The 27,986-nt window shown below is 55.1% G+C and overlaps 3 protein-coding genes across 4 annotated transcripts in view; 2 read left to right on the forward strand and 1 right to left on the reverse strand.

The window, feature by feature from the left end:
* Window positions 1-1,287, forward strand: part of GCN1 (GCN1 activator of EIF2AK4) — a 60,557-nt gene extending 59,270 nt beyond the window's left edge. The window contains exon 58 of the mRNA XM_082699685.1: window positions 605-1,287. Coding sequence (XP_082555811.1) covers window positions 605-730 — 126 coding nt within the window. The 3' untranslated portion in view covers window positions 731-1,287. The remainder of the gene's footprint in view (window positions 1-604) is intronic.
* On the reverse strand, window positions 779-11,066 carry LOC309848297 (uncharacterized protein; the record flags this gene model as incomplete). 2 transcript variants are annotated; one of them, XM_082699722.1, is made up of 2 exons in its annotated part: window positions 779-9,544; window positions 10,056-11,066. In XM_082699722.1, one exon carries the CDS (start codon window positions 11,064-11,066, stop codon window positions 10,341-10,343), a length of 726 nt encoding a protein of 241 aa, XP_082555848.1. In that variant the 3' UTR covers window positions 779-9,544; window positions 10,056-10,340. The 2 variants fall into 2 exon arrangements, with proteins under 2 accessions (XP_082555848.1, XP_082555847.1); XM_082699721.1 differs by having other exon boundaries at window positions 9,813-11,066.
* RAB35 (RAB35, member RAS oncogene family) lies at window positions 10,987-27,860 on the forward strand. The gene is made up of 6 exons (XM_082699724.1): window positions 10,987-11,116; window positions 16,680-16,730; window positions 19,247-19,370; window positions 23,801-23,925; window positions 24,019-24,143; window positions 25,496-27,860. Exons 1-6 carry the CDS (start codon window positions 11,065-11,067, stop codon window positions 25,622-25,624), a joined length of 606 nt encoding a protein of 201 aa, XP_082555850.1. The 5' UTR covers window positions 10,987-11,064; the 3' UTR covers window positions 25,625-27,860.
* The last annotated feature ends 126 nt before the right edge of the window (window positions 27,861-27,986 follow it).

The following is a 27,986-nucleotide window of genomic DNA, read 5'->3' on the forward strand; positions in this document are numbered from 1 at the left end:
CAGGCGACTGTCCTTCTGGGCGGCATCCCCGAGGATCAGGCTCTGCTCTGCCACTCCATATGCCGAGTGTGAGGGGCAGATTATGGTCAGGTGATCGGTCTGGTGCCTAAAAGCAGTCCTCTGTTCCTGTGGCGTTCAGGTTTCTTTTGGCAACAGAGCCCTTTCTCCAAATAGAGTGTCACATGGCACCCAAACTATGAAGCCAATCCCAGGGGGGCTGCCTGGTGAAGCCCAGAGCCCCCCTCACACATTTCTCCACCCCTAGGCACCTTTTTTTTTTTTTTTTTAATTTTTAATTTTTTATATACTCTCTATACCCGACATGGGGCTTGAACTCACAACCCCAAGATCAAGAGTCGCATGCTCCACCGAACAAGCACGGCTCCCTGTGACATAGAGTGTCACATGGCCCCCAGCCCCAGAAACCCTCCCTGCTCCGCCCCACCCCTACTCAGCACATGACTTCGGGGATCCGTCGGACTCCCTTTATTTTGTCAGATTCCGCCACATCTAGTTCTGAGGTTAACACTGTTTTTGCATTGGCTTGGAGAAAACTGCAGTCCAGTTTTCTGACAACGTCTCCTCCTTTCCATCCTCCCCACAGGCCCTCTCCAAGATCCTGGATGTGGCCAGCTTGGAGGTGCTGAATGAGTGCAACCGCCGGTCCTTGAAGAAGCTGGCCAGCCAGGCCGACTCCACAGAGCAGGTGGACGACACCATCCTGACCTGATCCGCCGGCATCCCGGGCCGGGCTCCACCTCTTTGTTCAATGTTTTCATTTTTGAAAATACGTTTGTTCCGATGGGGAGCTTAGGAGATGGCGTTCCCAGAAAGTATTTTAATATTTCAAAAGACCACAGCCAAAGCCTTAAATCAAACCCACACACAACTGAAAATTGCCTCCTCCATCTCTCACCTTTTTCTTTGGAGAAGAGACGAAAAAGCACATGTGTGAGCCTCACCAGGTGACAGCCACGAGTGGACCATCCAGCTGAGCATGGCTGGGTCTGGAACAGGTGGGGCCAGACCTCCGGTTCCTCTCCCCCCTGCGCTTGAGCTCTGCTTCGGGAGCCCGTGCTACCAGCCTCTGCCTAGATCCTGAGTGGGACACGGCCCCAGGAGGTCGGCCTGGGGTTCTGTGTCTTGGTGTGGCTTTGCAGTATTGTGCAACCTGTCGGGGGAATGGGACACAGCGCCCTCACAGTTCACAAGTCGGGGTGGGGTACTGGCTCAAATGCGGGTTGTTTGAAGGAGGAATGTTTAATAAAGGCTTTGATTTAATCTTGATATAAGCAGATTTTTAAAAAATCTCCAAGCAGCTGTCTAACAGAAAGCTTCGTGCATCAGGAATCAGGCAAGGCTTGCAGCCTCTCTCAGGAGCATCGGCAGCGCTCTGGCTTCTGGGCGTTTCTCCCATTCTGGCAGGTCCTGCAGAAGTCTGCACGCTTCTCTGTCCAGAGGTCGGGTCTCGGGAGGTGCGCAGCCAGGCCCGTGATCTCCCCGAGTATGGAAAATGCAGGGGTCAAATTAGCCACTTGCCAGCTCTGTCCTAATTCGGAAAGGTGGGCAGCTTCTGGCAGGCTGGTTTTAAAGAGAAGCCCGTCCCCTCTGTGGCGGAAGGATGAACCACATTCCTGGAGTCAGAGGACTTGCAAGAGGAAAGCAAAGCTGCAGCTCAGCATCTGCCTCCTTTATGAATGACTTCCTTCCTCTTGGTTCTTAGAAGGCTCGTGATCCACATGTCCTGTCTGATGGAGCACACCCCTCTGGGCCCGGTGACGCAAGTTTTTTGGGGCTGTTTCCGTGATCACAATACGGAATAAAGCTCTACTGAAATGACTGGCCAGAACTGTAAAAGGAAGGAAGATTAAATGTGGTGGTAGCGAACTCATCTTGTAGAGGGTCTGAAATGGACCAAAACAATCAAGGCACGGCGTTTTAATGCAGCAGAGGTAGAAAGTAGCCCCGTGACTCAGCACTTCTGATGAGTAAGACAAGGTGACCTCTGAGATACTTCTGATGAAATCCTTGCTGTCTATGCCCGAACCTTCTATGTCACAGGACTTCCTATTTTCTTGTAGCAGGCACAGGCTCAGCTTGCTCAGTGTAACCATAGACTCCCAGGGCTGCAGGGGAGCTGGAGAGGTCGGCTGGGTCAGTCCCCAGAGCCACAGCCGCCAATGGGTACAGCTTTCGGTAGCCATGGTAACTGTTCCCTGCTACTGGGATTCAGATGGTCATCAGCAGCCTCTCAGCTGCCTGGGGCAGATGTCCAGCAAGCTGTCTGCACATGCGGTCACCTCGGCCACTCAGCCATGGGGCGGCAGATGAAGTTTCTGTGTGAGGGGCCGTGGGCTGGGAAAGCGCGGTGAGCTCTGAGGTGCGGTCTTCAGTGTTTCCTCCGGGATCTTAGAACAGATGCTTCTGTCTGTCTCTGGCATTCAGCCCCCGGTGTGAAGTTGGGAGGGAAACCTGATGTACTGAGAGGTGGAAGACACTCAGGAAGCAAGATCCAAAGGAAAAACACCAGGTCCTAGTTCCAGAAACTGGAGGAGGATGAGAGCTCTCCGTCCAGGACGGATGGATAGCGGCTGGTTCGTAGAGATGACTCAGAGGCTCCCGGAGCACGATGAAGTGCATTCCTTCAGTTCGCAGGGGGGTGTGGGCTCTTGGAGAGTGAGCCTCGAAGGGCTGTCACAGGCCTGACAGCGGAGCAGGCATGGAGGACCCTGTCGGCAGTCCCAAAAACAGCAGCCCTGTGTGGATGCCCCAGAGGAAGTGGTGCTCCGCAGTGGAGAAGCAAAGCCGTTTGCCCCAGTGATCGGCAGAGCCGCTTCCCCTGGGGCAGGCCGTCCGTCCTCTTCAGGCCAATGTGTTCATCTGTCAAATGAAGGATTTGGGACAGAGCTCTGAGACGCTCTTGTTTTCAAAGTTCCAATAGTGATTATAACCAATGACATTTGGCATTTTCTTCTTTCATCCTTTCCGCCTGTGAAGTAGGTTCTCTGTGGTTACTGTTTTCCAGAGGAGGGAATTTGGGAGAGTGTGTAGTCATTCGCCTGGGGTCATACGGCTCATCAATGGCAGTCTGTCCCCAGAGCACATACCCTTGGCTTTGCTCTTCCGTGCTGGCTAGTTAGGCCGGGCATTTTCCGTTCTTCACAGCCGGTGCCTCCAGCCCTTTCACGTCCTTGTGCAGCACACTGTGTGGGTGTCTGAGCAGCTCTGGGGGACTGGCTGGGGCTCCGCGGATGCTACGCGGGCTGATCGGTACCTCACCCCATTCACAGGACACTTTAAAAAGACAGTGACTCCCAGTGACGCTCCAGGGCGGAGACAGCTGTGCTCTGCATGCATCCCAAAGGCAATGACAAAATATGCCCCTAGTTAACCCAGGGAAAACGAAACCGAGCCTCTCATCCCTTCTTCACCTAACTCTGGGAGCCTCTGGAATTCTGCGCATCAAGAGTATTTTAAAATGTGGGGGCAGGTGACATGCTTCACGTCCCTTCTAGGAACGAAGCCTCCAGGGAAGTTCCCTTCAGCTCCCTGCTGTGATGCCCGCTTGGGCGCTGGGGCAAGGGGCCTGTGGGACTGAGTCTTCTGTTTGCAGGGATTTCACGTCCTCGTTTTACTGAGAGCAGCTTTGGAAACAAGATCGGTTGTTAGGAATGTTTTTCTAAGTAGGAGTCTGTATGGACGTGTTGTAAATTGCTTCAAGCCTTTCTAGATTAGAACAATAGGGAGAAACAGGAAAAGCCACACTGAAAGATCTAGGTCCTGAGAGGCTTTTAAGGAAACGCAGATGGCGCTTTCGCTCTGGGCCGTGCACTGCTGGGGAGCTGGCTGGACGCGGGGGCAGGCTGGAACCTTAACTTCACCGCTTGATGTCAAGCCAAATGACCCAAGCATGTTCCGTCCCCGGAGCCCATGAGTCCTTACCTGTAGAGGGACAGGATGGGGCATGAGGCCAGGCACCCAGGAGCTGCTTGCTTGGTGGATAATGAGCATTAAAATGAGCCATGTCAACGGGAAGGGCCTGAGCCAGAGGGACCGTGAGCACGACAGCGTGTCCCAAGTCCTGAGGTCTTCCTGCTGGGCCCAGAATCTGCAGATGCCTGGTTAACTTTTGGGGGTCTGAAGTGTAAAAAGCTCCAAACTTAAAATCAAATTCTTCCTGAGAAGTGATGATTACTATGTTTGGACCCATGACATGGCGTGAGAAGTGTTTGCACCGGGCTGGAGGGCTTCCTGTGCCTGAGCAGGGAAACCCTTTACCATCCTTGTCTGAGTGGTACCGGTGAAGCCCGAAGGGGCTGGTCCTTGTTTTAGGAGGACAGAAGTGGAGATACAGATGGAAAGGAGCATCTGTAAGTTCTTGTAGCCAGTTGGCTTGTGGAACCGGGAAAAGTCTCTCTTTCTTGATCCTCTGGTCACCAGGCCCAAGGGCCATTCCATAACAATTTGGGAAGATGAATTCAACAAGGGAAACTAGCCCAGTTGTTGGCATGCGGTTCTGTGGAGTGACTGACTGGGTTTCACTTTTCCTAAGACACAGAGCCCAGGCATTTCACTGGACTTTCCTAGCTGTCCTCCGGTTGTGTCAGGAGGATCCCCCGCAACCTGGCTGGCTGGAAGGGTGGTGTGGATCCTGATGGAGCTCAGGAGACTGGAAAAACCAGTCCGAGGATTACCCCTTCAGTGGGTTTCTGTGTGACTCTCCTCTGTGTCCCCCGCATGGAATATGTCCGTCACCTTCTCTGAGACCAGTTTCTCTGGTCAAGATGGCATCAGCCGGGCGGAAGCCATGTTAGCTCCTTCTTACCATTCGTATTCTTACCTCATGGGAGGTGGGAGGCCAGGTGCAGCAGTATCTGGTCTAGCATTTCTCAAATATTGGCCTCAGGACCCTTTTACACTTTGAAAAATTACTGAGGACCCCAAAGACCTCTTGCTTCTACGTCTCTTACTGATACTACTGTAGACATCAAAACTGGTCAACTTGTATAAGCTGTGCTCTTTTAAAAATAATAAGCCCATTACATGTTGCCATAAGTAACCATAGCAAATAGAACTCAGTTTTCCAAAATGAAAGCCATTTTAGTGAGGAAAGCAGCATTCTTTTGCATTTTTTATGTCTCTTTAATGTCTGGATTTTCATGTCTGCTTCTGTAGTCAATCTGTTGCGTTCTATCAAGTAGTCTCTCTGGAAACCTCACTGTACACTTGTGAGCAGGCGAGTGTGGAAAAGGCAAGTAACATCTCAGTATTACAAAACTGTTTTCACATTGCAGATCTTTGAAAGGGTCTTGGGGAGCCCTGGGCTTCCCAGGCCACACTTGGAAAACCACAGATCTAATCTAAAATTGGGGAGAGAAATCCTACCGAAGTGACTGGTTTGACCCTGTGTTCTGGTGGTAGGCCCCAAACTCGGCCTACACCCCACGGAATGCAAACTTGAGAGAGTTCAACTGCATTATTTCTGATGTTCCTTCTATTTCGCCAGTTCTCCGTGTGGCTTCACTTGAATGCAACAGAGACATCAGTGCCTGCCCTGTCCAGAGAACACCAGGATGGTCCCTGCAAGCAGGGAACTTGATGCTTACTCGATTCTACCTGAGGGGCTACCTGAGGGCGGTTGTCAAGTCTCCCAGAACGGCACCAGACATGCAGGGCTGGGATCAAGGCCAGTTTGCAGTTCCGTCAAAACTTTCTTTATTCCCTCCCTCTTGGACCAGTGTGTTAGAGGTGTCGCATCCTGACTCCTCATTCAAAGTCCCTGGTGTTCAGTTCCCCCGCCCATTCTCAATTCTGCTTTGCCACCTGCTTCTTCCTACTTAAATGATCGCAGCATGTCTGCCTCTCTCACTGCCTATGTCAGCAACTTGATTCTACCGCTCACCAGTCTGAAATGTGGATTTCACAGCTCCCTCCAGGCCCCTGCTGCTCCCCTAGAGGCACTGCTGGCTGTCATAGGCCTCAGGCTCGAGGTCCCCTCTCCTCGACCCTCCCAGCCTCCCCACTGGTGATACCACACTTCCCGACCCTTTGCCAGTTGAGCTCTAAAAGGGTGCCTGGGTGACTCAGTTAAACTTTCGCCTCCTGATTTTGGTTCAGGTCATGATCTTAGGGTGGGAGGTTCAAGTCCTGCATTGGGCTCCTTGCTCACCAGGGAGTCTGCTGGGGATTCTCTGGCCCTCTCTCTCTGCCCCCCACCCCCGCACACGCTTTTTCTCTCTCTAAATTAATATATCTTTTAAAAAAACAAAGTGCCCTTAGCTCATGTTCAACCCTTACTACCTGACCCTACTCCTTACCAGCTGCTCAGCCTCCACTTGTATGATCCTGAAAAATACTTTACTTGGCCCCTCTCTTCTCTTCACCACCAGTTTCACTTTTCATTCACTGCCCCAATTTTTTAAAAAAATATTTTATTTATTTATTTGACAGAGAGAGAGATCACAAGTAGGCAGAGAGGCAGGCAAAGGGGGGGGGGAAGCAGGCTCCCCACTGAGCAGGGAGCCCGACATGGGGCTCAATCCCAGGACCCTGAGATCATGACCTGAGCTGAAGGCAGAGGCTTAACCCACTGAGCCACCCAGGTGCCCCTCACTGCCCAAATTCTTGAATAAGGAACACACCCCGCTCTGCTGTCACTGTCCGTTCTGGTGAACATCTGCATGCTGCTGTCCCTACTTTTCCCTTTAGACACATATTTTTAAAGTAGGCTCCATGCCGAGCATGGAGCCCAGCTCAGGCCTTGAACTCATGACCCCGGAGATTAAGACCTGAGCCAAGGTGAAGAGTCGGATGTTTAACCGACTGAGCCACCCAGCTGCCCCGATATCTGTTCTGTGCCAGAATGTCAGCTCTGTGAAAGTAGAGATTAACAATTTTTATTTACTGCTAATGCTTCCCATCTGTCACCACCTGGTACATGGGAAATCCTCAAATGTGAAGGAATGACTTGTCCTTCCCTACTGTACTTAAGCTCTAAGCTCCATGAGGATGGGCTTTGTCTGGCTCACGTTAGGTCTTCAGTGCCTGGCACCCAGCAGGCGTGTGAGTATTTTTTGTATTCGCAAATGAACCCAGTTGCCAGGTAAATTCTGTGACTGTGTTTTTGCAATACTGCTTTCTCCAGTGGATGTGGTTTGCATATTGTCCTTTGCATCTGTCCTCTCCTGCTGTTACCCTCACACCTGGCTTCAGCAGTGACCTCCTTGAAAGTTCAGCAGCGGAAATCCACTCCGGTGGATGCTTGCACCAGACTACTTTCCTAAAATAAGACGTTGATATTGCTCCTCTGCTCAGAAACTTTCCCTGTTACGGTTTCTTCCGTGCAAACAGGTGGCACCGCAGTCTCCTCTGTAAACTGGCTGTTCAGAACAGGACAGCCCTTCCCATCAGTGGCGCATACGGAGGCCCACCTCAGGTCCCCACGGCTTATAGCTTTGTACATTTATAGTTTCTTTCTCCCTCTTCCTTTCTCCCTACCTCTATCCACCTACCTACCGACCCGCCTCCTAGAACACAGCCTACCACTGAACTGTAGTTTAAATAAACATAAAGCAGTGTTTCTAGGGGGCACCTGGCTGGCGCAGTTTAGTGTCCGACTTGATTTCGGCTCAGGTCGTGATCTCAGGGGCATGACACTGAGTCCCATGCTGGGCTCCATGCAGGGCTTGGAGCCTGAGGTTCTCTGTCCTTCTACTGCACACTCCCCACGCCCTGCCCGCCAAATAAAATTTAAAAAAATTTTTAAAAAGCACCCGATGTTTCTAGAGGAAATATGCTCCGTTTCATTCAGGGGACACCAGGCACATATCCTGGCCAATAGGGAATTCCCCCTCGAAACCAAAATTGATGATTCTCAGACGGTGACAGCTGCTGTCTAAATACACCTGTTGTTCAAGGCTCTTAAGTTCCAGTTCCATCATGAAATCTTCCCCATCATTTGAGTGAGAAGTGATAGCTCTCTTCCTCTCAAGTCTGGACCCCTCATTTGACAGCTGCTTTATCTATTACATTATCTTGTTTGTAAATTTTTCTTTTTAAAGATTTTATTTATTTATTTGACAGAGATTACAAGTATGCAGAGAGGCAGGCAGAGAGAGGAGGAAGCAGGCTCCCCGCTGAGCAGAAAGCCTGATGCGGGGCTCGATCCCAGCACCCTGGGATCATGACCTAAGCTGAAGGCAGAGGCTTAGCCCATTGAGCCACCCAGGCACCCCTCTTGTTTGTAATTCTTTGTGAGTATGTCTTACTGCTGAGAAGACTGTCAGCTGCTGGAGGGAAAATGCTCTACTCTACAACTTATGGCATATAGTAAGTGGTAAGCACTCACTAAATAGTTACTGAATAAACGATTAATGCCTACTGTTTTCTAGAAGACACGTGCAGGCAAGTCAGAAATCTGGTCTTCACTATGGCCGATTCAGCATTTTTTTTTTTTAAAGATTCAATTGGGGCACTTGGGTGGCTCAGTTGGTTAAGCATCTGCCTTCAGCTCAGGTCATGATCCCAGGGTCCTGGCATCAAGTCCCCACTGGGCTCCCTGCTCAGTGGGGAGTCTGCTTCTCCTTCTCCCTCTGCCTCCCCCGCTTGTGCTGTCATATAAAACCTTAAAAGAAAAAAGAAAGATTCATTTATCTAGGAATGCCTGGGTGGCTCAGCTGGTTAGGCATCTGCCTTTGGTAAAGGTCATAACCCCAGTCCTGGGATTGAATCCTACATCGGGCTCCCTCTGCTTGCCATTCCCCCTGCTTGTGCTCTTTCTCTGACAAATGAGTAAAAATAAATAAATAAATTCATTTATCTATTTTAGGGAGAGTGCGAGTGAGTGCACAAGGTTGGGGAGAGGGAGAAGCAGAGGGAGAGAGAAACTTAAGCAGACTCTGAACTGAGCAGAGTCTGATGGAAGCTCCATCTCACAGACCTGAGATCTCCCTGAGCCGAAAGTGAGAGTTGGATGCTTAACCACCGAGCCACACAGGTGCCCCTCTGCTCTACTTTTGAGTAAAAGTATCCTGCAGCCTGATACCAGGAGGCTGCCTTGGAAACGTGTGTAACAGGTGTCTACAGTAGGAAACAGCCAAAAGTATGAATGAGTCCGTGCAAAATGCTCAGGGCTAACAGCATGTTGCTGTTTATCTCACGCCTGTATGTGCCAGATAATTTACGAACCTCTCAGCCTCACAACTATTCTGTGCGGAAATGGGCTCCAAGATGTGATGTGACTTATCCTAAATCTCAGTAACTATTTAGTGTTGGGTTCCACGCTCAGTGTGGAGTCTGCCTGGAGTCCTCTTTCTCTCTCTCCCTCTGCCCCTCTGCCTGCTCTCGTGCTCTCTAAAATAAATCAATCGTTTTTTTTTTTTTTTTAAAAAGAAAGGCACATGAGCAGCTCCTCTCACAGGCAGTACCTTCAGGTTCCAAGCCCATATTGTTTTGACATCACCACACTTGATTCTTAGTTCCTGGAAAAACAACTCAAAACTTGAGTCGAACATTCCATGAGCTGTTCAAGGATCTTCCCTGTGACCTTGTTTATAAAAAAAAAATTATAAACAACATGAGTGCCTATCAATAGCAGAGTGGTTAAATTACAGTACAAACCTAGGACAGCGTAATACCACACAGCTGTTAAATGACAGAATGCCCAAACCTGTTGGTAAAGAGAAAAGGCAACATTCATACATGTATCTGTTTTGCTTAGACACAAAAATTCATTGAGAGGCAATGATTAATTCATTCAACAAATATTTCTTAGACCTCTTAAGGTGTCCAAGGAACTTATTAACAAGGGTTACCTGGGAAGAGTGGGTCTGAAGAAAAAACTTGTACTTTGGGGTAAGCTTCTGTACAGTTTGTTTTTTTGACCATGAACATTATTACTTCTTATAAAGTCAAACTAAAAACAATAAGACGAGTAGAAATATTTAACAGCTACTTGACTGGAAAAGGACAGGGCTAGAAGAACTTCGAATTCCCTGTAATTCTCTAATCAGAATGGCAGTAGGAGCATCTCACTTTCAGGCCAGGTGGGAACTTACTCCAAAACGGGGAAAAAAACTGGAGCTGATGATAAACCCAATCCCGCTTAACTCCCGGCAGCCCAGGTCTTCCTAACCACACGCTTTTGAGATGTGACTGTGTAGGCGGTGTGAAATCGAAGCCGAGGGAGCTGCTGCTTCGGGCTGCGGGTGCCGCTCACACCGGCTCGGCGTCAAGGCGGACGGGGCTGTGACTCTGGAACTGCCCTCCCCATGTTACCAAGGAGGCAACTCAGGCTCCACCGGGTCACGGGGCCAGGAGGTGATTCAAAGGCCACACTCCTCTCACGCTCCGCTCTGCAGGCGACTCGTGGCCTTCAACACCGGGCAGCCAGCGTCCACCCGGACGTCCCGTCCGCAGGCCCGGGACCAGCACCCCGGAGGCGGCGTCCGTGCGGAAGGGGGCGGAGTGTCCGGATCCCGGGTCTCGAGAACCCGGGAGCTGGGCGTAAGCCCCGCCTCCAAGGTCACTGCGTGCCGGTCTTTCCGTCTCCGCAGCGCCTCCGGCTCTCGAAGATGCAGGAGCCAGTCCGTCCCGGGCCGCGGCCGAGCTTCTCCGGCGCTCTCGGCGTCCTTCAGGGCTCCACAGCAACCCCGCTCTCCGAACCCCCGGGCCGCGCACAGCTGCGGCGACGTCCGCCGACGAGACGCAGGGAAGACTAGCCCGCGCCCGCGCCCGCGCCCGCGGGAGTCCGCGGAGCGCCTGCGCGGGGCGCGAGCACGGAGAGGGCGCGGCTGGCCGCGGCTGCGGCTGCGCAAAGGCGGTGTCAAACGCTGCGCCTGCGCGCTGGCGGGGCGGGGCGGGAAGGAGGGAGGCGGCGGCGGCGGCAGCGGCGGCGGCTGCTGAAGAGGAGGAGGAGGAGGAGGGGGAGAAGAGGGAGGTGTTTCTGTCAGTTCCGGCTGTTTGTTCGGGAAGTGGATCCGCCGCTGCCGAAGCAGCCCGGAGGGAGCTGCGGATCGCGAGGCCAGCACCGACCCCGCCCGCCCGCGCGTGCCTCCCCCGCCCGCCATGGCCCGGGACTACGACCACCTCTTCAAGCTGCTCATCATCGGCGACAGCGGTGAGGGCCGCGGCGGCCGGACGCGGCGTGGGCCCTGCCGGGCGCGGCCCGCGGGGCCCTCGGGGCGGGCAGGCGGGCGGGGAGGTGCCGGCCCGCGCGGGGCGGGGCTGCCTGGCGGCCGCCGGCCCTATGGGCGCGTAGAGGGGCTGCGGGCAGCCTCGAGGTGAGGTTGGGGCACCCGGCTTCGGAGCGGAGGGGCTGGGCTCATGGGGGTCGGGGCTGGGGCCCCCGGTCCTCTCGCCGCGCCTGCCCCTGCCTCACGTGTGACCTTGGTCAAGTCGCGCGATGCCTGGAGTTGGAGAGACCCGGGTTCGAGTTCTGGGACTACCAGCTTCCTTACTCCGTGACCTTGGGCAAGTTGTTTCGCCTTTGTGAGCCTCAGTTCCCTCATCTGTGAGGTGGGGACTTGCCTTGCTGGGTGGTATGACTGTTTGATGAGATAAAGCTGGGAAAGTGCTTAGCGCCCAGCCTGGCATAACGTCAGCCCTGGGTAGGTGCTAGCTATTGATGTGATTATTAGTGCCGTTTGTAAGCCTCAGTTTCTTCGTCTGTAAATTGGGGATAATCCCAGAATCTTTCTCATGGGATTACCTTGTACAGGGCCTAGGACATTGCTGCTGAGTTATTACCCGTGTGGTTCTGTCTCCCCATCTGTAAAATGGAGTAATAGTAGCATCTGCCTCTCAGGGCTCACTGAGTGTTCAGTGAGATAATGCACACATAGTGTTGGCAACAGCGCCTGCACGTAGAGAGTGCTCAGTACGTGTTTGCTGCTACGTACTGTATACTAGATGGGTACTGGAGGTGGGTCAGCCAGTATTGCAAAAGGGCTTTGACCACGTATGCTCTCTGGGAGAGCTCCTAGCTCCATGCAGTGCATCTTCTCCAGGGCCTGGTGCAGTGCCTTGCCAACCAGTAGGTGCCTAAAACACATTTGTTGAATGAATGAATGAATCAGTGTTAAGTTCCTAGAAAAGACAGGTTGGTTCCTGGGAAAGGGTGGAGGGTTTTAGAGGTGTTTGGAGTGTGGCAGGTAAGCAGGTTTATGGGGTGACCAGGAGGTCAGGGAGGCAGGCCCTAGGAGGTTTATGGGAGCATAGCTGAGGTGCTGGGATTATATGATGGGGAAGGAGGCTTGGGAGCATGCCAGGTTTATAGACCAGACCTGAGTTGAGGGCAGGGGAGTCATATGACTGAAGGCAGAGGCTAAATTGGTGGTGGAGCCCATGGGTTGTTAAGGAAAGGGGCGGAGGGGTGCAAATCAAAGGAGTTGTGAGACGCTGATGGAGGAGTGCTGGGTGATACTGGGCTATAGCTGGCTGTGGAAGTGAGTGGGTTTTGATCTCACTGTGAAGCTAGATTGGGATGTGGTTGGTGGTTTGGATCCAGTGAAGGATGGCTGAGGTTTCTGTGGTTATTGGTGGAAGGGAGAGGTAAGGGGAAAAGTTAGGGGCCAACGAGGGAGATGCAGAGTAGTTGTGGTCAAGGAAGGAGTTAGATGGGTGGAGGGTGGATTCGTTGTGGTTTGAATGAAAGAAAACTAGATGAGCTGTGTAGACTAACCCTTGGAGATGGAGTCTGGCATTCCTCAGGGTCCTGAGACTTACACTTTTAAAGGATTTGATTTGAGCCCCGGCCTTTGTTCCCAGGGGTAGACACCAGGGCAATTTCTCTCCCTTGGAGAGAAAGTAAGCCCACCGCAGTCAGGGGTCCTTATCCCTCTAGGGCTTGTGTGTTGATATCCAAAAATGAAAAAGCATAAACTCTGCAAGAGGATGCAGCTTGTTGGCTTTTCCCTGTAAAACCGAGGGGGTGGTTCTGGCCCCCTTTCTCACAGTACGTTTTGCCTGCTGTGTTGATTTTTCACTCAGAAGTCAGGTTTGGGAGAAGACTCGCTAAGTTATGTGGCTGGCTCCTAGCCCAGTCCGAGCTTGTAGAAGTCCATCAGGTACAGGAGTCGAAGCTGGACCCTTACGAGCCTGGGAGATGGTAGCCTCGGTTCAGACTGAGCGTGGCACCTGAGCAAGGAGGAGAGGACCCGGAATGGCCCAGGACTGGCTCCTTATGGAGAGGCTTTTAGGTTTTTCAAATGCTTTCATGGACACTCTCATCTGGTGCTCACCTGCTCCATGTGCAGTTTGTCACATAAGGAAGCTAAGGCTCAGAGGAGCTGACTGCCTTGCCCGAAGTCACACAGCTCATCACAGGCAAAGCCAAGCGTTAATGCACATCAGTGCGATGCGGTAGCAGCAGCTGGTGTCAGGCCTGGCGGGCCCTCAATGAGTGTTCGTTTCTTTATTACAAAATCTAGAGTTCTTCTTCCCACTCTGCCACATTGTACATGCTTCTGGAATACATTCCTTCAGCTTTTGCAGCTCTTCTTTATGGCTGAGGTTCTACACTTTTTCCAATGTTCTTCTGACTTTTTAGCACAGAAGTGTAATAGCATTTCGTCTGATCTGTGTGGCCAGCCATCCTCATTCTTAGAACCTGGAGGCTGGAGTGGCTGTCAGAGAACTAGTTAGAGCCTTTCACTTTGCACATGAGTGAGCTGAGGCTCAGAGAGAGGAAGTGACTTGTCTGAGGTTGTACAGTGAGTGGGTGACCGAGCCAGGATTAAAATTGTGAGTGCTTTACTTGAAGGTCTCAGGGACTTCAGCTGTCCAGAACTGAAGCCCAGATAGTGAGGGAACTTTTTGTAGCCCAAAGGAGGAGCAGGGCTGAGGGTGGGGACTTTTGTGGGGGCTTTTTTTTTTTTTTTTTTTTAATTTATTTGACACACAGATTGAGAGAGAGATCACAAGTAGGCAGAGAGGCAGGCAGAGAGGGTGGGGGGAAGCAGGCCCCTGCTGAGCAGAGAGCCCGATGTGGGGCTCCATCCCAGGACCCCGAGATCATGACCTGAGCTGAAGGCAGAGCCCACTGAGCCACCTAGGTGCCCCTTGTGGGGACTTTTTGAGGACCCAAGCATCTGTGTAGGTCAAGAGGCAGGGAGCAGGGGAGAGCAGTGATGGTTGAGGGGCACGTGCGGTGTTTGCCGAAAAAAATCTGTCTTCTGCTGCCTGTGCTCTTCGCAGGGTAGAAGGTGATGGGGCTGGACTGGTTGGGTTTCGTGCTCCGTATGGTTCTTGGGAAGCCCTTGTCTTCAGCAGTGCTGAAGGTAGATTGGTACATAGCACGTCCTTCCTTCGGCCAGTGCTATGGGATGAATGCAAGAGCACGTTTTCCCGAGGAGGCCTCTTCCAGGGATATTTGAGAGGTCGTTTCTGAGGGTGGGTTTCTCTTCCTTTCAAAGGGAAGAGCAATGCCGGAGATTGGGGTCAGGCCCAGAGCAGCAGTTACTGTGGTGACTGTAGTGGTCGTTCTGCAGCCTGGTGGCTTTCAGCAGCTCTGCTGAGCACAGGGGTGAGTGAAGGGGACTTGGAGAGGCCAAGTTGGAGGGCACACTGCTGTTTCCTTGCTTCTTGCAGAGAGAGCAACTCCCCTTACTTTTATTTATTTAATTTTATTTCTTGAGAGAGAGAGAGAGAGAGCCATCGGTGGGAAGGGGTGGGAAGGGAGGGGCAGAGGCAGAGGGACAGAGGAGAGGGAGAGAGAACCTTAAGCAGGCTGCATGCCCTGTGCAGAGCCCGACAGCGGGCTCAGTCTCACCCTGAGATCATGACCTGAGCCGAAACCAAGAGTCAGACACTTAACTGACTGAGCCCCCCAGGCACACCTTCCACACCTATTTTAGATATATGGGATTCAGATAAAATTTAATTTCAAGAAGGATTCTGTTGCTCCTGAAAGTTTGAAAACCATTGCTTTGGCTTTGGTGGGTGCCTTGCTCATAGCATTAGATGGCAAAGTTGTCAGTATGATCGGCATTTGTTGTTTGGTCCTGAATTCATTCAGCCATGCTTTGTCAGTGTCTGCTGAGTGCTGAGCCCCGCTTCCAGCGCTGCAAATATCCAGGCCGAGGCAGGCAAGATCTGCTTCCTAGAGGAACTCGCAGCTAGTGGCCCAGACGCAGCTTTTAGCTGAGTAAGCAGACCCAGAAGGCTCCAGGAGGAAGCCAAGGAGCCGGCAGGCCTGATGGGGTGTCGTGCTGGCAGAACACTGTGAGGGACCCAGCCCAGGGCTTGGGCTTTCCTTGGGCTCAGCAGGAAGCCTCACCGAGGCGACAATGAGGAAGTGGCCCGGAGCAGGAGCACTGCAGGCCCAGGGGCTGAGCAGCAGGTACTGCGGGGGCAGCATCTGCTCAGAGCCGCACCCCTGTCCTTGGGAAGGGAAGGTTCACTCAGAAACAAGTTCTGAGAAGAGCGCATCAGAGAGAGCTGGCCAGAGAGGATGTCTGGGGTTGGTTAGGTTTCGAGGAGCAACGCGGGAGACGGCCGGAGGCAGCGTCCTCTCAGGTTCTGATGAGCACATACGGGCTCCAACCCACCCATGTACACTTAGCTTGGGGGGGCAGTTGAGACGCTCGTGGAAGCTCTCCTTCCGCCAGCCGTGGCCGCATGCCACCGCTGTGGATCTGACAGGAGGGAGGTGCAGGAGCCCTTTTGGGGTCTTTGGTTCCACTTTCTGAACCAGGTACAGGAAGACTATCCTGGCAGTGTGTATCAGACAGCGCCCCAGAGCCCTGGCTTCACATCGCAGCCCTGTGCGTCCCCGCGGAGGCCCCGAAGGCCAGCTGCTTAGCTTCCCGCGGGCCTGGGTGCCTCTTCAGAGATGGAGTGGGAATTACAGGCACGTCCAGGGGCCCATCGCACACACAGCTCTGTGGGCACCGATTCTTTCCTTCTGTGGTTGGTTCACCCAGTCGGCCTCAGGCTTGGCAGGGGTAGGGGATGGGATGGCGGAGACAGGGCAGGTGCACAGGCTAGTGCTGCTCCTTTTAAGGTAAAGGGAAGCCAAGTTTATGGGATTCTGCTTGCTCTTGGGACAAGTAGGCTAGGGATTGCTGTGGTAAGTGAAATGGTCTGAGCACGTGTGAGCTCTTGGGCTGACAAGTATAAGGCGGACCCTTCCCCCGCCAGCCCAGCTGGCAGTGACATCAGCACGGGGAGGACGGCTGGCAGTTGGTTTGTGTTGTCTGGGCCTCAGTTTTCTCACCTGTAAAATGGCCTCGATAATCTCAAGGGTCCTTTTCAGGTCCACAATTCCTCGTCTCATGCTGCACACAAACCGGGGCTCCACTCAGTGTATGCTTTTCTAGGGACCGTGTGGCTTAGACGCACTTGGCTGTTTCATGTGGCTGACCTTCCCCCTGCTTTATTTCTGTCATTTGGTATCTTCCTCTGGGTCTCATCAGCACAGGGCCTGGGCAGAATCCCCTTTCTCATCTCTCCCCACGGGACTGGGGCAGCTTATCTCGCACCAGGACAGAGGGAGAGGTCAGACGATGAGTGGGAGAGATGGTCTTGGTGTGTGGCCGATCAGAGAGAGAAAAAGCAGCATTGAGTTGGACGACGGGTCTGCTGAGCTTCTAGGAGTCCGCATTTGGGCGTCATCTCCCTGAAGGACTGGGCTGGAGGGAGGGATGCACGCCCCCCCTCATCTCCTGCTTTCTCTCCCGCAGGTGTGGGCAAGAGCAGTTTACTGTTACGTTTTGCAGACAACACTTTCTCAGGTGAGTGTGCCCCTGGGGTGCTGCTGGAGTATTTTGGGTTTGAGATCCCTTTACCTGGCTGGGCCTTTGCCTGCTGTCTGTCTGGTTCAAAAAATCCTTTTGTGGACCCATCCCTTTTCCACCCAGAGACTTCTTGTGCCCCAGCATTTAAGGGAGAAAAAGAAAAGTTGAATATTACGAGTTGGTACATGCCTGGATAAAATGTCAAACAGATAGACTCACGAGGTAAAGATTGGGAGCCCTTCACCGGCCCCTGCTCTAGTGTCCTGGGAGCTTCTGTCCACCACGGTGTGTCTTCCTGGCTTTTTTCCAACTCCACGTGCAGAGGGTTGGCAACTGGCCTTCTGCTCTTCCCCATCTCTAGCAGACCTCTGCTTCTTCCGAACGCCTGTGGGTCTTCCTGGGCTGCGCGTGCTTGGGCCTTCATCCTTCAGCAGCCGTGCTCCCGACGTGTGTGTGCTTTCTGGCCGCTTCTGGTTTAAGTGATGCACTAGGTGGAGCGGGTCGTACGTTCATCCTCGTGTAGAAGGGGAGTTAACGCTAACGAGGTCAGGGGCTAAAGGCAATTGAAAATGCCGACTTGCCTTTTAAGGAAGCTGTGCTAAGTGACGCTCCCCCTGAAGCGGTCATAGTGCCCCTTGTCAGCTCTGATCAGTACTGCCTCTTAGTGTTCGTTTTTGCTAAGCTAGTGGGCAGAACATGCTATCACCGAAGCGTGTGTTTTCCCGATCGCTGGTGAAGCCGGACACGTTTTTGTTTGTTGAATGTCAGATTCATTGCAGAGGTTTGGCTTGGCCTCTCTGATCAAGGACCGAACATGACTCTGTCTTCAGAATTCGTGTGCTGTGGTCGGGTAGCGCGCTACAATTAGGAAGTGATTACGTGGCAAACACTTCCCTCTTGGTAGAGAGTTGGGTTTGGTCCGACAGCAGCCCTGCGGCACCCCTGGTGTGAAGTCGGGAAGAGTTGTCTGCCCCGTGTGCCCTTGGGCGCCACTAAGTCTCAGACCATCTGTGAAGTGGGACCCCTCGGCGTCCCTCCCACGCAGGGTTACTGCGAGGGTTACCTGAGACGCCTGGAGCCCTAGTGCCTGGACTAAGGAATCCCTCCAGCAGTAGCCGCCGGCCGTGGCTGCTGTTCCGTTCAGGGTTGGGAACTCCGGGGCAGGGCAGCTCCTCAGGGTCTGGAGCACTGCTCTTCCTCCTTGTGCCCCTCTTGCTCACTCCTGGGAGCTTTCAGCTCTGGTCTCCCGGGCAGGGTCTCCTTCCCATTTCTACCCCCAGCCTCTTAGTGGAGTCCATCGTTGGTTCTGGGCCAAAGCGTCACAGCAGTTTCTGCCCATCCCACACCCGACGGCTGAATTCATGTCACCCATTCGGGTCTTTGGCAGCTCTTTGCTGGGCTGCCACGCCTCTGCGGCCTTGTCACACGGGCAGAGTTCGTACCAGGGGTTCCTCCAGCTCTGCTCCACCTACACCGGGGCCCTGTGCTTCCCCGAGGCGAGGGCTGTGCAACGGGTAAGGATGTTGAGCAGCAGCCCCGGGCTCCACTGATGTGCTGGGGCTCTGCCCCCCCACCTTCTCCCGGCCTTGGAAATGGTGCTGGTGCCTGTTTTTTCCAGGCCCAAGTGTGGCTTCCTCCCCAAAGCCTTCCTCGATCTCTGCCCCACCCTGAACTTTGACCCCTCCTTTGCAGCTCCGTATAGTTGGGTGTGTGTGGGTCTTGCCTGCGGCACTGTGTTACACAGTCTGCCCCAAACAGAGCAGGAATGTTGCTGTTTGTAGGCCTGGGGGGACACGACAGTGGCTAGATTTTCTCCTCCACTCCGTCTTTCATAGAGATGCCTGAATGAAGTGTTTCCAGTGCGGCTCAGGCTCTGATTCAGACCCTTCAGTGCCGCACTGCCACACGCCAGAGAAGGGCCAAGGTCATGAAAACGGCACTAAGACCCTGAGACCTGGGCTCCCGTCCCCCTGCCTGCCTCCCACTGCGGGCTCCACCGCCTGTCACACACCCCCTCCCCGGTTGCTGTTTTTGCTTCCGTCTCCTCTGCCTGCAGCAGTGTTTTCCAACATGCAGGTCGTGACTTGTGTGTTAGGACAGTAATGTGGGTCACTTACAGTGTTGGGAATAGCACAGGAAAAAGAAACCCGAGTGTGGCCTGGGTCTCCCAGCACACTCAGGCCGCTGCTGACACGTCGCGGCCACCCCTCTCAGGAAAGGAGCCCGCCCCTCCCCGGTCTCATCCTGGTTCCTCTCCTTTGTGGGGCTCCTCACTCTGGAAACGGGGTGCTTCTCACTTCGTTTCATGGGTCCTCTCGCCCTCACCTCCACTGAGGGGTCCATGGGGTTGTGGGCTTTGTCCTTCTTGTTCAGGGCTCTGTCCCCGGGGCCTGGAACGCGCTGGGCACAAAGAGCCAGCAGGGAGCACCGCGGAGGCCGGGGTCCCCTGTGTGGCTGAGGCCGCATCCGGGCGGGGCGTCCCGTGGGCCTGGCTGACGTGCGTGTGTGTGCAGGCAGCTACATCACCACGATCGGAGTGGACTTCAAGATTCGGACCGTGGAGATCAACGGGGAGAAAGTGAAGCTGCAGATCTGGGACACAGCTGGGCAGGAGCGCTTCCGAACCATCACCTCCACGTGAGTCAGGCTGGCCCCCGCCATTCTCACCCCTCGCCACCTGGATTTGGACACAGGTCAGGTGTCCGGGCTCCCTGAAATGTCACTGGGGTGGGCCCCTGAGCTGTCAGGAGGCAAGCTCCTTGCTGGCCACAGTGGCTGGCGTGGCGTGAGAGGAGGAGGCGACAAGGTGGGCGGCTGCCCGCAGGCGGCCGGTGGCTGAGCGCCGTGGCTCTGGGGGCGGGCAGGAGAGTACGAGTGAGTCCGCTCACCCCCTAGCCTTCAGCTCCCGGGTATATAAAATGGGAGAACAGGGATGTGGCATGGTCAGTCACAGTGAGTGACTCTTGTTCGGTGCTAGCTGTGACAGCCATGGTCGGCTGTGCAGGCTCCTGTCACCCACCACGACTTGGAGGAGGCTTCTCTTTTTTGAGAGGCCAGGAAGGAGCACTGGTACGTAGGCCGTCGGGAGGCCTCCTCTGCCTCCCCAAAGCCCTTTACCAGGAACCTGGTTCACCCAGTGGGTTGCCCTCCTTTGCTGCTGCAGCACCTTTGTGGTCCCTCGCTGGAAAGAGGGGACCCAGCAGGAGCCCTGGGGACCTGTGGAGGGGCTCTCGGTTCTTGGGCTGTTAATAGAATCGCCTCCAGGAAGGAGCAGGGCTTTGAAGATGGTTTGGAATTTATATTTCTGTTCTGCTGTGTGACCGTGGGCAAGTTGCCTCAACTCTCTGTGCTTCAGTTTCCCAGAGGGTTTCTCCTTAGGGTTGGCGCTTTTTTTTTTTTTAAAGATTTTTTTTATTTTTTTGACAGAGAGGGATCACAAGTAGGCAGAGAGGCAGGCAGAGAGAGAGAGGAGGAAGCAGGCTCCCCGCTGAGCAGAGAGCCTGATGTGGAGCTTGATCCCAGGACCCCAGGATCATGACCTGAGCCGAAGACAGAGGCTTTAACCCACTGAGCCACCCAGGAGCCCCTCCTTAGGGTTGGCTTTAATGCCGAGTCCTCTGTGCCAGGTGCTCTGTGCTCGGGCTTTCCCCGGACCATCTCGTTGAGCCCGCCGCAGTCGGCACCGTTGCCTTCTGCATTTTACAGATGAGGGACTTCTGAGAGCAGGCCTGGCGAGTGAGTGCTGGGGCCTGAGCTGGGGCGCCCCTCGGTGTGTGCAGAGAAGGAGGCGCTGTTGGGCCTGCAGTAGTTGCTTCTTTCATAGGCCTCTCCTTTGCCTCCGCCCGAAGTTCCTGTGTGACGGAGGTCTCTTGGGAAAGTGTGTGAGTTTTCTGGCCAGAGATCCCTTTCTTCCCTTCGGCCTGGAAACGGGACAGACCCCAGCCTGCCCACCCGTCTGGAGACTCCTCAGGATCTTGTGTGCGCTGGGACTTTGAGGGACGAGAAGCCCTCACGGTGGAGGCGGGGAGTGTCATGAGGAGACTCTTGGAGGTGCTGCCAGGCAGAGAGAGGGACTAGGCTAGTGGGTGGGCTGCCTGAGCAGGAGGGGCTTCTGTCACTGGGCCAGCGGTGCCGAGCACACGTGCGCCATGGCCGGTGATGCCATAGACCCCTCTGCCGATGCAGCTCTCTGTGACTGCTCGCTGACGATCTGCCCGAGTCCCCGTGTGTCTTAGTAACTGCCAGTAAGGCCTTAAGGAGGGCTGCTGGGTCTGAGGCTCCTTGGGGTAGGAGGGATGGCGTGGGCAGCCCAAGCGTCCAGACCTGAACAGGACCACCTGTCCAGGTCGGGAGGTCTGGGCCCCGAGCCCAGATGTCCTTACTCTGAGCTGGGACTGTCGCTGAGGATTTTACTGAGTTTGTTTCACTTAATCCCAGATAAAGAGTCTGTGACTGTTTCTATTTTATGGGTGAGAAAATTGAGGCCCAGCGAGGGCACAGTTGAAGTGAGGCCCATTTGATGCCAAAGCTCTTGCCGTCTGGTCCAGTCCACAGCTCTGCTCTCTGCTGGCCCCCACCCCGAGGGACTGGGGCTGGCAGATGCCGTGATGTCTCCTGTAGGTTGAAGCCGCTCTGGGAATTCAGGGTGGCCGAGAGTACCGGGCCTGTGGCTGTGAAAAGGGCTCTGGGCAGGGCAGCGGGCTGGGGTGCAGAGAAGCCTGTGGCCACCTTGAAGTCAGCTCCTTTTAGGTCAGGGTGGGCAGGGGATGAACCGCCTCCTCCTTCTGTTGGGGACACTGAGCAGCTCAGCTAGTGGAGGGCAGTATGTGTGTTTTGGGGTGCTTGAGAAGGGGGCAGTGCTGCACAGTGGTGGCTGGGGAGCACGGGCTCAGCCCCCTGCTGCCATCTTGCCGGTCTTGGGGAAGCTGAGGAAGCTCCATCCTACGTCCCTGCTCTGTGCCTCACGAGGCAGGAGGCACTGCGCACACCGTGCCGAGGGGGCACGGAAAGACGACGTCCCGTGAGGGGGTCTGGGGAAGGAGGAGGGAGTCTTGGGGGAGAGTTCAGGAGTTGTTCTCAGGGATTGGGGCAGTTGGGGTGTGGTAATGTGGCCTTTTCTGATTCAGGCATTAAAAGAGAAACTGAAACTGCGTCTTGTTAGCCTGACAAGGAGCCCTGTTGTCACCCCGTTTCTTCTCTCTCTGAGGCTGGGGTTTGCTGGCCCAGAGAAGCATGGCTGGGGTGCACGTCGGGGAGGAGTGAGTAACAAGGTGCTGGATGGTGAGGAAAGGAAGCCTCTTTGATGGCTGGCCCCGGACCAGGAGTCGGACACCGTGACTTCAGCAGGTCATTGCACGTGGCCTCGTGGCCTCAGGGGTAAAACGGTGGCCCTCATGTCTGTCACACCAGGTTGCTGCGAAGACTGGTAGGGCAGTGGGTATAAAGTGTTGGGTGCTGGTCTGGGCACAGAGCTGAGCTGAGCAGGGGTGAGTGGGTGTGATTACTGGTGGCAGTGGTGACAGGAGGCCCAGAAGCACTGGTGTCCCTCTTGTCAGAGCTCGGAGCCCCTGCTCTCGTCCTCAGACTGGTTCTCGCTCTCCGATAAAGCCCTTTCAGCATTTCTTGGTATTTTCAATAGTCTTCAAACGCAGGAGAGCTAGGAAGTGTGTTCCTCTGCTCGCACTACCTTTGCTGGCCGGGGACAGTCGCCTGTCGCCCTGGTCCTGGCGCGTATGCTTGCCCAGGTGGGCATGACCTGGTGCTCCAGCAGCAGCAGGTTCGGAGGGCCTGGCCCCTGCCCAGCTTCATGGTGCGGGCTCCCTGGGGCAGCGACGCTGTGTCCCTGGAAGGCCGAGCTGTGGCAGAATGAAGCGCGGGGAGACCCCCGCAGGTTCCTGAGGGGGCTGGAGCCCGGGGCGCCGCGCCGCCGCTTCTGTTCGCAGCCCTGGTCTTCGGCCGCGGCCTCGCACACTGTCCCTTGGTTTCCTTCTGCCTGTGTCAGGGGCCCCGGCTTGTCACTGAAGGAATAGTAATAATGGTGAAGAGCCACCACCGTTCCTTGACTGTTGGCTACTTACTGACTGGCCCTTGTGGAAACAAGTCATCTCCTTTATCCCTCGCAGCCGTCCCAAGAGCAAGTACTCATGTGTCCGTTTTATAGTTGAGGAAGGAGGTGATTGAGGTGCCTGCGCCAACCCTCCTGGGGTTCCACAGCCTTTCAGAGATGGCACCAGGGTAGCCTCTGTACTGTGACCGGGCCTAGAAAGCCTCTGTACTGTGACCGGGCCCAGGTCACCGACGAGCCGGTCGTGAGGACGCGGCGGCGCGCACAGCCTCACTGGCTGCGTCCTCGCAGAGGCTGTGGTGCGGGGGGAGCCCGGGGGCTGGCGCGTGGGGTCCACGTCCTCCATCTGTCCCTCTGAACTGGAAATGCTTCGGTTATGGCGTCTGGAGGGGAATGTTCACGTCCTCCTGCCGTCCAGACCTTCTGGCTGAGCTCAGGCCGGAGGGTCTGCACGGTCGGATGGTGGCACCTCTGGGACAGCTTCTGCCCGGCTGTGCCCGGATGTCCACACCGTTTCCACGCACTCGCTGCCCCCGGCACGGATGAGCCCAGGGTCAGAAGTGGAGTGAATGACGCGCTGGCGGGGCTTCACCACGGGTGTGTCTTCTTGGAGTGGCATTTTACTAAGAGGCTTGAAGAGAAAAATTCTTTCAATGTTAAAACAAACCAAGTGGCAATAGGACATCAAATACAAGTTACTTGCATTTTAAACCTAAAATAAGAACTTCAAAGATGTTTCAAGCTAGTGGCAGACTTGAACAACTTGACCGACCACCTCAGGGCCGCTCCCTCTTCCCCGGTGCTTTGGGGACAAGCATGAGCAACAGTGCTGCTGAGCGTCCTGGCCGGCGTCGGAGGGAGAGGGGAGGCTGGGTGTCGTGCAGGAGAGCCTGTGCCCCATCATTGTCTCCCTGAGCGCCATCCGGATGCAGGCAGGCTCGGTCTTAGTGAAGGGGCTACTCTTGTCTAGGCTGAAGCTCTGACACAGATCCTGACCCTGCAGGTATTATCGGGGGACCCACGGGGTCATCGTGGTTTATGACGTCACCAGCGCGGAGTCCTTTGTCAACGTTAAGCGGTGGCTTCATGAAATCAACCAAAACTGTGATGATGTGTGCCGAATATTAGGTGAGGCTGGGCCCCCCGGGGTGGGGACAGTGGCCTGGAGGGTGACAAGGGGGTACTCCTGCAGGGCTGGGCTGACTGTGCTTTGCCTTGAAGTGGGGAATAAGAATGACGACCCTGAGCGGAAGGTGGTGGAGACAGAAGACGCCTACAAATTCGCAGGGCAGATGGGGATCCAGTTGTTTGAGACCAGTGCCAAGGAGAATGTCAATGTGGAAGAGGTGAGGCCTGGGCCCCGGGGACGGGGGGCACGGGAGGGAGTGGGCCCCAGCTCTGTCTCACAGCTGCAACCCTCCTCTCTCCAGAGCACTTGGGTGCCTGACAAAATCTCTTAGTAACTGCCGTTTCTTGGGGCCCACTGGATGCCAGGCATCGCGCTAGGCCTTTTGCAGGTATTAGCTTGTGTCTCAACAGTCCTCTGACCTGAGGTTCCAAGTTGAGGTCTGTCACCCAACTTGTAAGAGGCCGAGTCACACTGAGACGCAGCCCACAGCCCAGCCACACAGGGTTCCTGCTCAGTCTTCAGCCTCACTGCTCTCCCTGGCCCCACCCGTTACCCCTGTCCGCTCTCAAGGCTTTCCCTGGGGCCTTGGCCTCCCTGCAGACACCTGGTTGCTTCCCTGTGGCCTCCAGGCTTCAGGTGGACCCCTGCTGCGCGTCCCCCAGAGGCTCCTGGGGAGACGGGTCTCCCGTAGAGCTGCTGAGCTTTCGGCCAGGGGCAGCTTCCCTTCTGCTAGGCCTGCTGGGAGGTAGTTGTGAGTCTGTGGGAGAGAAGCGGGACCTTTTGCCACAAGCCTAGCAGGCCTTGCTCGTAGCTTCGGGTGAGTCCTGCCCCACAGTGTGTGGAATCTGGAGACCCAGGGAAGCCTGGATCCCCCATTGTGTCCTGGACACCCGGCTGCACGGTGACAGGGAGCCCAGGTGCCTCGGAGTCAAGCTGGGATCACAACACGGGCCTTTCTGTGGGACCTTGGGCAGTGACTTCATCTCTCCAGGTTGCTACCTGTTCCTTCTATAGATCGGGGTGGGGTGAGAGTCCCTGCCTCCTGGGTTGTGAGCAGTGAGTGATGCAAATTATGTCAAGTGCTTGATGCCTTAACTGGCAGAGGGGAGGAGAGGACTGTGGGTTGGTGGGCATCGGTGCGGGGGGAATCCACTGGATCCTGGCACCACAAGGACGTCTTAGGGTGGGGTCTGGGGAAGGTTCTGGGGGGATGTGCAGTGACGTGGCGTGGAGTGGGCAGGCTCTGTGTCCCTCTGGCCTGTCTTCCAGGTGGTGAGGTTCTTGGTCTCTTCAGAGGAAAGCCTGGAAAATCCCTGAGATTGATTTCCCTAAGACACAGCTCTTGGGGCTTTGATGTTGTTCCTTTTTGACCTTTAGAATTGACCAGCTCCTCCTGGAAAGGGTTTGAGGACCTACGTACAAAAAGCCCTCATGAGTAGAAATAGCAAATGGGGAGTGGGGCCCAGGGCGGCGGTCGAGCCGGCGGGCACTCGTGGCTCCGCGATGGGGCTCGCCACACCGGGGCTCGCCACTGGCTCTGAGGCCCACCCGCCTCCTTCGTCCTCACAGATGTTCAACTGCATCACAGAGCTGGTCCTCCGAGCAAAGAAAGACAACTTAGCCAAACAGCAGCAGCAGCAACAGAACGACGTGGTGAAGCTCACGAAGAACAGTAAACGAAAGAAACGCTGCTGCTAATGCCCCCCAGCCCACTGCAGAGACTGCGCTGCGGCCACTCCCCGGCCCGAGGCCCCGCGGGACTCCTCGGGGACAGTCTCAGTTTCGTGCCGTTATTTAAAGAATTCTTTCCACGTTTTTGTATCGGGAGGCGCCACCGTCGGCACTTCCTCCCCTCCCCCCTGAGTGCCAAGAAGGTGTTGGATGACCTGCCCTTCCCTTCTGGTGCCCCTGCCCCCTGGCCAAGGCACCTGGGCCCGGCGAGGACGCTGCGGGCCGAGCGGACTGATTAACCAGATCTGTACATAATGTATATTGCTTTAACCAGCCGCACCACCCTCGGCCTGCTCCGGCTTCCGCCTCCTTAATGCCAGCCTGCTGCAGTAGACCCTCCCGTCCCAGCCCCTCCCCGCCCCACCGGGCAGCCAGCGGCTTCCTGAGGAGACAGGATCGAGTTCTAGCCACGTTTTTTTGCCAACCTGGGCCGGTGGAGCGGGTCTTCTGTGTTACTTGTTCTCCTCCAGGCCGTCGGCTTCTGTCCCTGGCACGTAGGGTCTCCCCTCTCTCTGGAGCCTGTGCCGTGTCTCTTCCCTGCCCAGCCCCCCCCCCCCCCCCATTCCTCCCCTGCCCCCGGAACCATTCAGGCAGCTGGGGGAAACCCGGCCTCGAGGTAGGCCTGGGGGTTCTCATTAGAGGCCTAGCCTTTTGGCTTACAGGAAGACTTGCTCCTGCCTTTTGGTCACCAGATTTCTTGTCCTGCCTTCTAGATGCCTCTGAACTACAAACCCAGGGAAACCATGGCTTTTAATTTATACCAGCCTGTTTCAGTTCCAACAGAAAGGTAGGGGTGTGTTTGTGCAGGGCTGGGGGCTTGCAGGGGCACTGCGGAGCGTTATTTTAATACATAAAATGAAGCCAAATCAAATGAATTAAGTTCCTCACACTTTCTCTTCCTGAGGTTTGGTTGGCACAGCAGCAGCTGTTGTGGCCTCCCCACTTTGGGTCCAGTGTTTTTAGAAAAACCGAATGGCTTCCTGTCATTGTGGGGCCAGGCTCTTGGCAGAGCAGCATTGCCTTCCTGGCCGTTTCTTGGTGGGAAAGGAGAACGGGCCTCCCACCCTCGTCTGCATCGGCCTGGGGCTTTCCACGGAGCTCTGGGGTCCCTGTTGCGGCCCCGGCACCTCCGAGTGAGGAGTGGGCGCCAGGCGCCGCGGGACTGTGGGGTGCCGCGTCAGAGGTGGATGGCAGGCAGCCTTGGGTCATGGACAGGACTGTTCTGGTCCAAAGGTAGCAGGAAGGTTTCTTAGCGGGTGCGAGGGAATGGCAGCTGGGTCTGGGAGCCAGCCGGCTCTGACCCTGGTCCCTGGAGGAAAAAGCCAGGGTCATCTGCACTTGATTACTGTCCCCCTCGGGACACTTCATCATTCACCTTTCCCCTAAAAGGATCACGTAGCCTGGGAGTAATTTATTTCAACACCATGATGTGTTTTGTTAGATTTCCTTTCCTAGGTGATTTCCAGGCAAAGCCCTGATTGGACAATCACATCACAGATCACACTGCAGATTTTCCATGTTAACACTGTTGGTGGGTTTTTAATCAGTAAAAACTGGGGGTTTCTTCTGACCTGTCTCTCTGCTTCCCCAGACTGCCAAGAGCCCATGGTTGTCTGGGAGCAGGCCTTCACTGGGGCCACCTGAAGAGGTGGGGGAGCTCTGGGCCCAGGGACGCGGTGCTGTGGAGGGCGGCCGTGGGGCCAGCCAACAGGCATCTTCTGACTGGTGGGGGGCCGGGAGGGAAAGTGTGGTCTCTATCCTCAGGGCTGTGCGGGGTGACCTGAGGTCCTGGGCAGGATGCAGAGAGCTCGAGACTCCTGGGCGGGCAGCGTACTCAAGTCTGAGTGTTCACGTGACATCAGTGTGGCAGTGCTTGCAGATTCGAGCAATAAGGGGAAGGGGTCCTGGAGGTTTCCAGCCCGGGCTAGAAGCTGGCTATGGCTCTGGCAACTGGACGTCCAGACCCAGGTGGTGGGGTGATTGTGGTGACGACAGTGTGCCTGTCCCACTGAGTGTTACACGCATGAATGGGGGGTGGGGGTGGGGAGACTCACAGGGCTGGACTGACGTCCTGGTGGACCTGATGTGAAATTCCTGTTGAACAACAAAACTTTTAAATGGTTTGCTAGGATTATTTCTGTATTGAAAGTTTCTAATTATGCTTTTTAAAAAAATACTAAAAATAAAGGTTCAAGCTGCCAAATTTTCTTCCAGGGTCTGTTTCCTCTCCTCCAGCTGTGTCGTGGGCGGGCCTGCCTTCTTCCCACCCACGGTATTCAGCTCTTGTTTGTTCTGGTCTGAGTCCAGCACAGGTGCCTGCCGAGGCCCA

This window comes from Mustela nivalis (assembly GCF_964662115.1).
Source record: "Mustela nivalis genome assembly, chromosome: 14".
Lineage (NCBI taxonomy): Eukaryota > Metazoa > Chordata > Mammalia > Carnivora > Mustelidae > Mustela > Mustela nivalis.

Excerpts from the sequence above, each read along its gene's own strand:
- RAB35 (XM_082699724.1), top strand. The coding sequence starts at position 11,065 with ATGGCCCGGGACTACGACCACCTCTTCAAGCTGCTCATCATCGGCGAC. Across the intron at positions 11,117-16,679 it reads GCTCATCATCGGCGACAGCG|GTGTGGGCAAGAGCAGTTTA; the intron begins GTGAGGGCCGCG and ends TCTCTCCCGCAG. Across the intron at positions 24,144-25,495 it reads AGAATGTCAATGTGGAAGAG|ATGTTCAACTGCATCACAGA; the intron begins GTGAGGCCTGGG and ends TCGTCCTCACAG.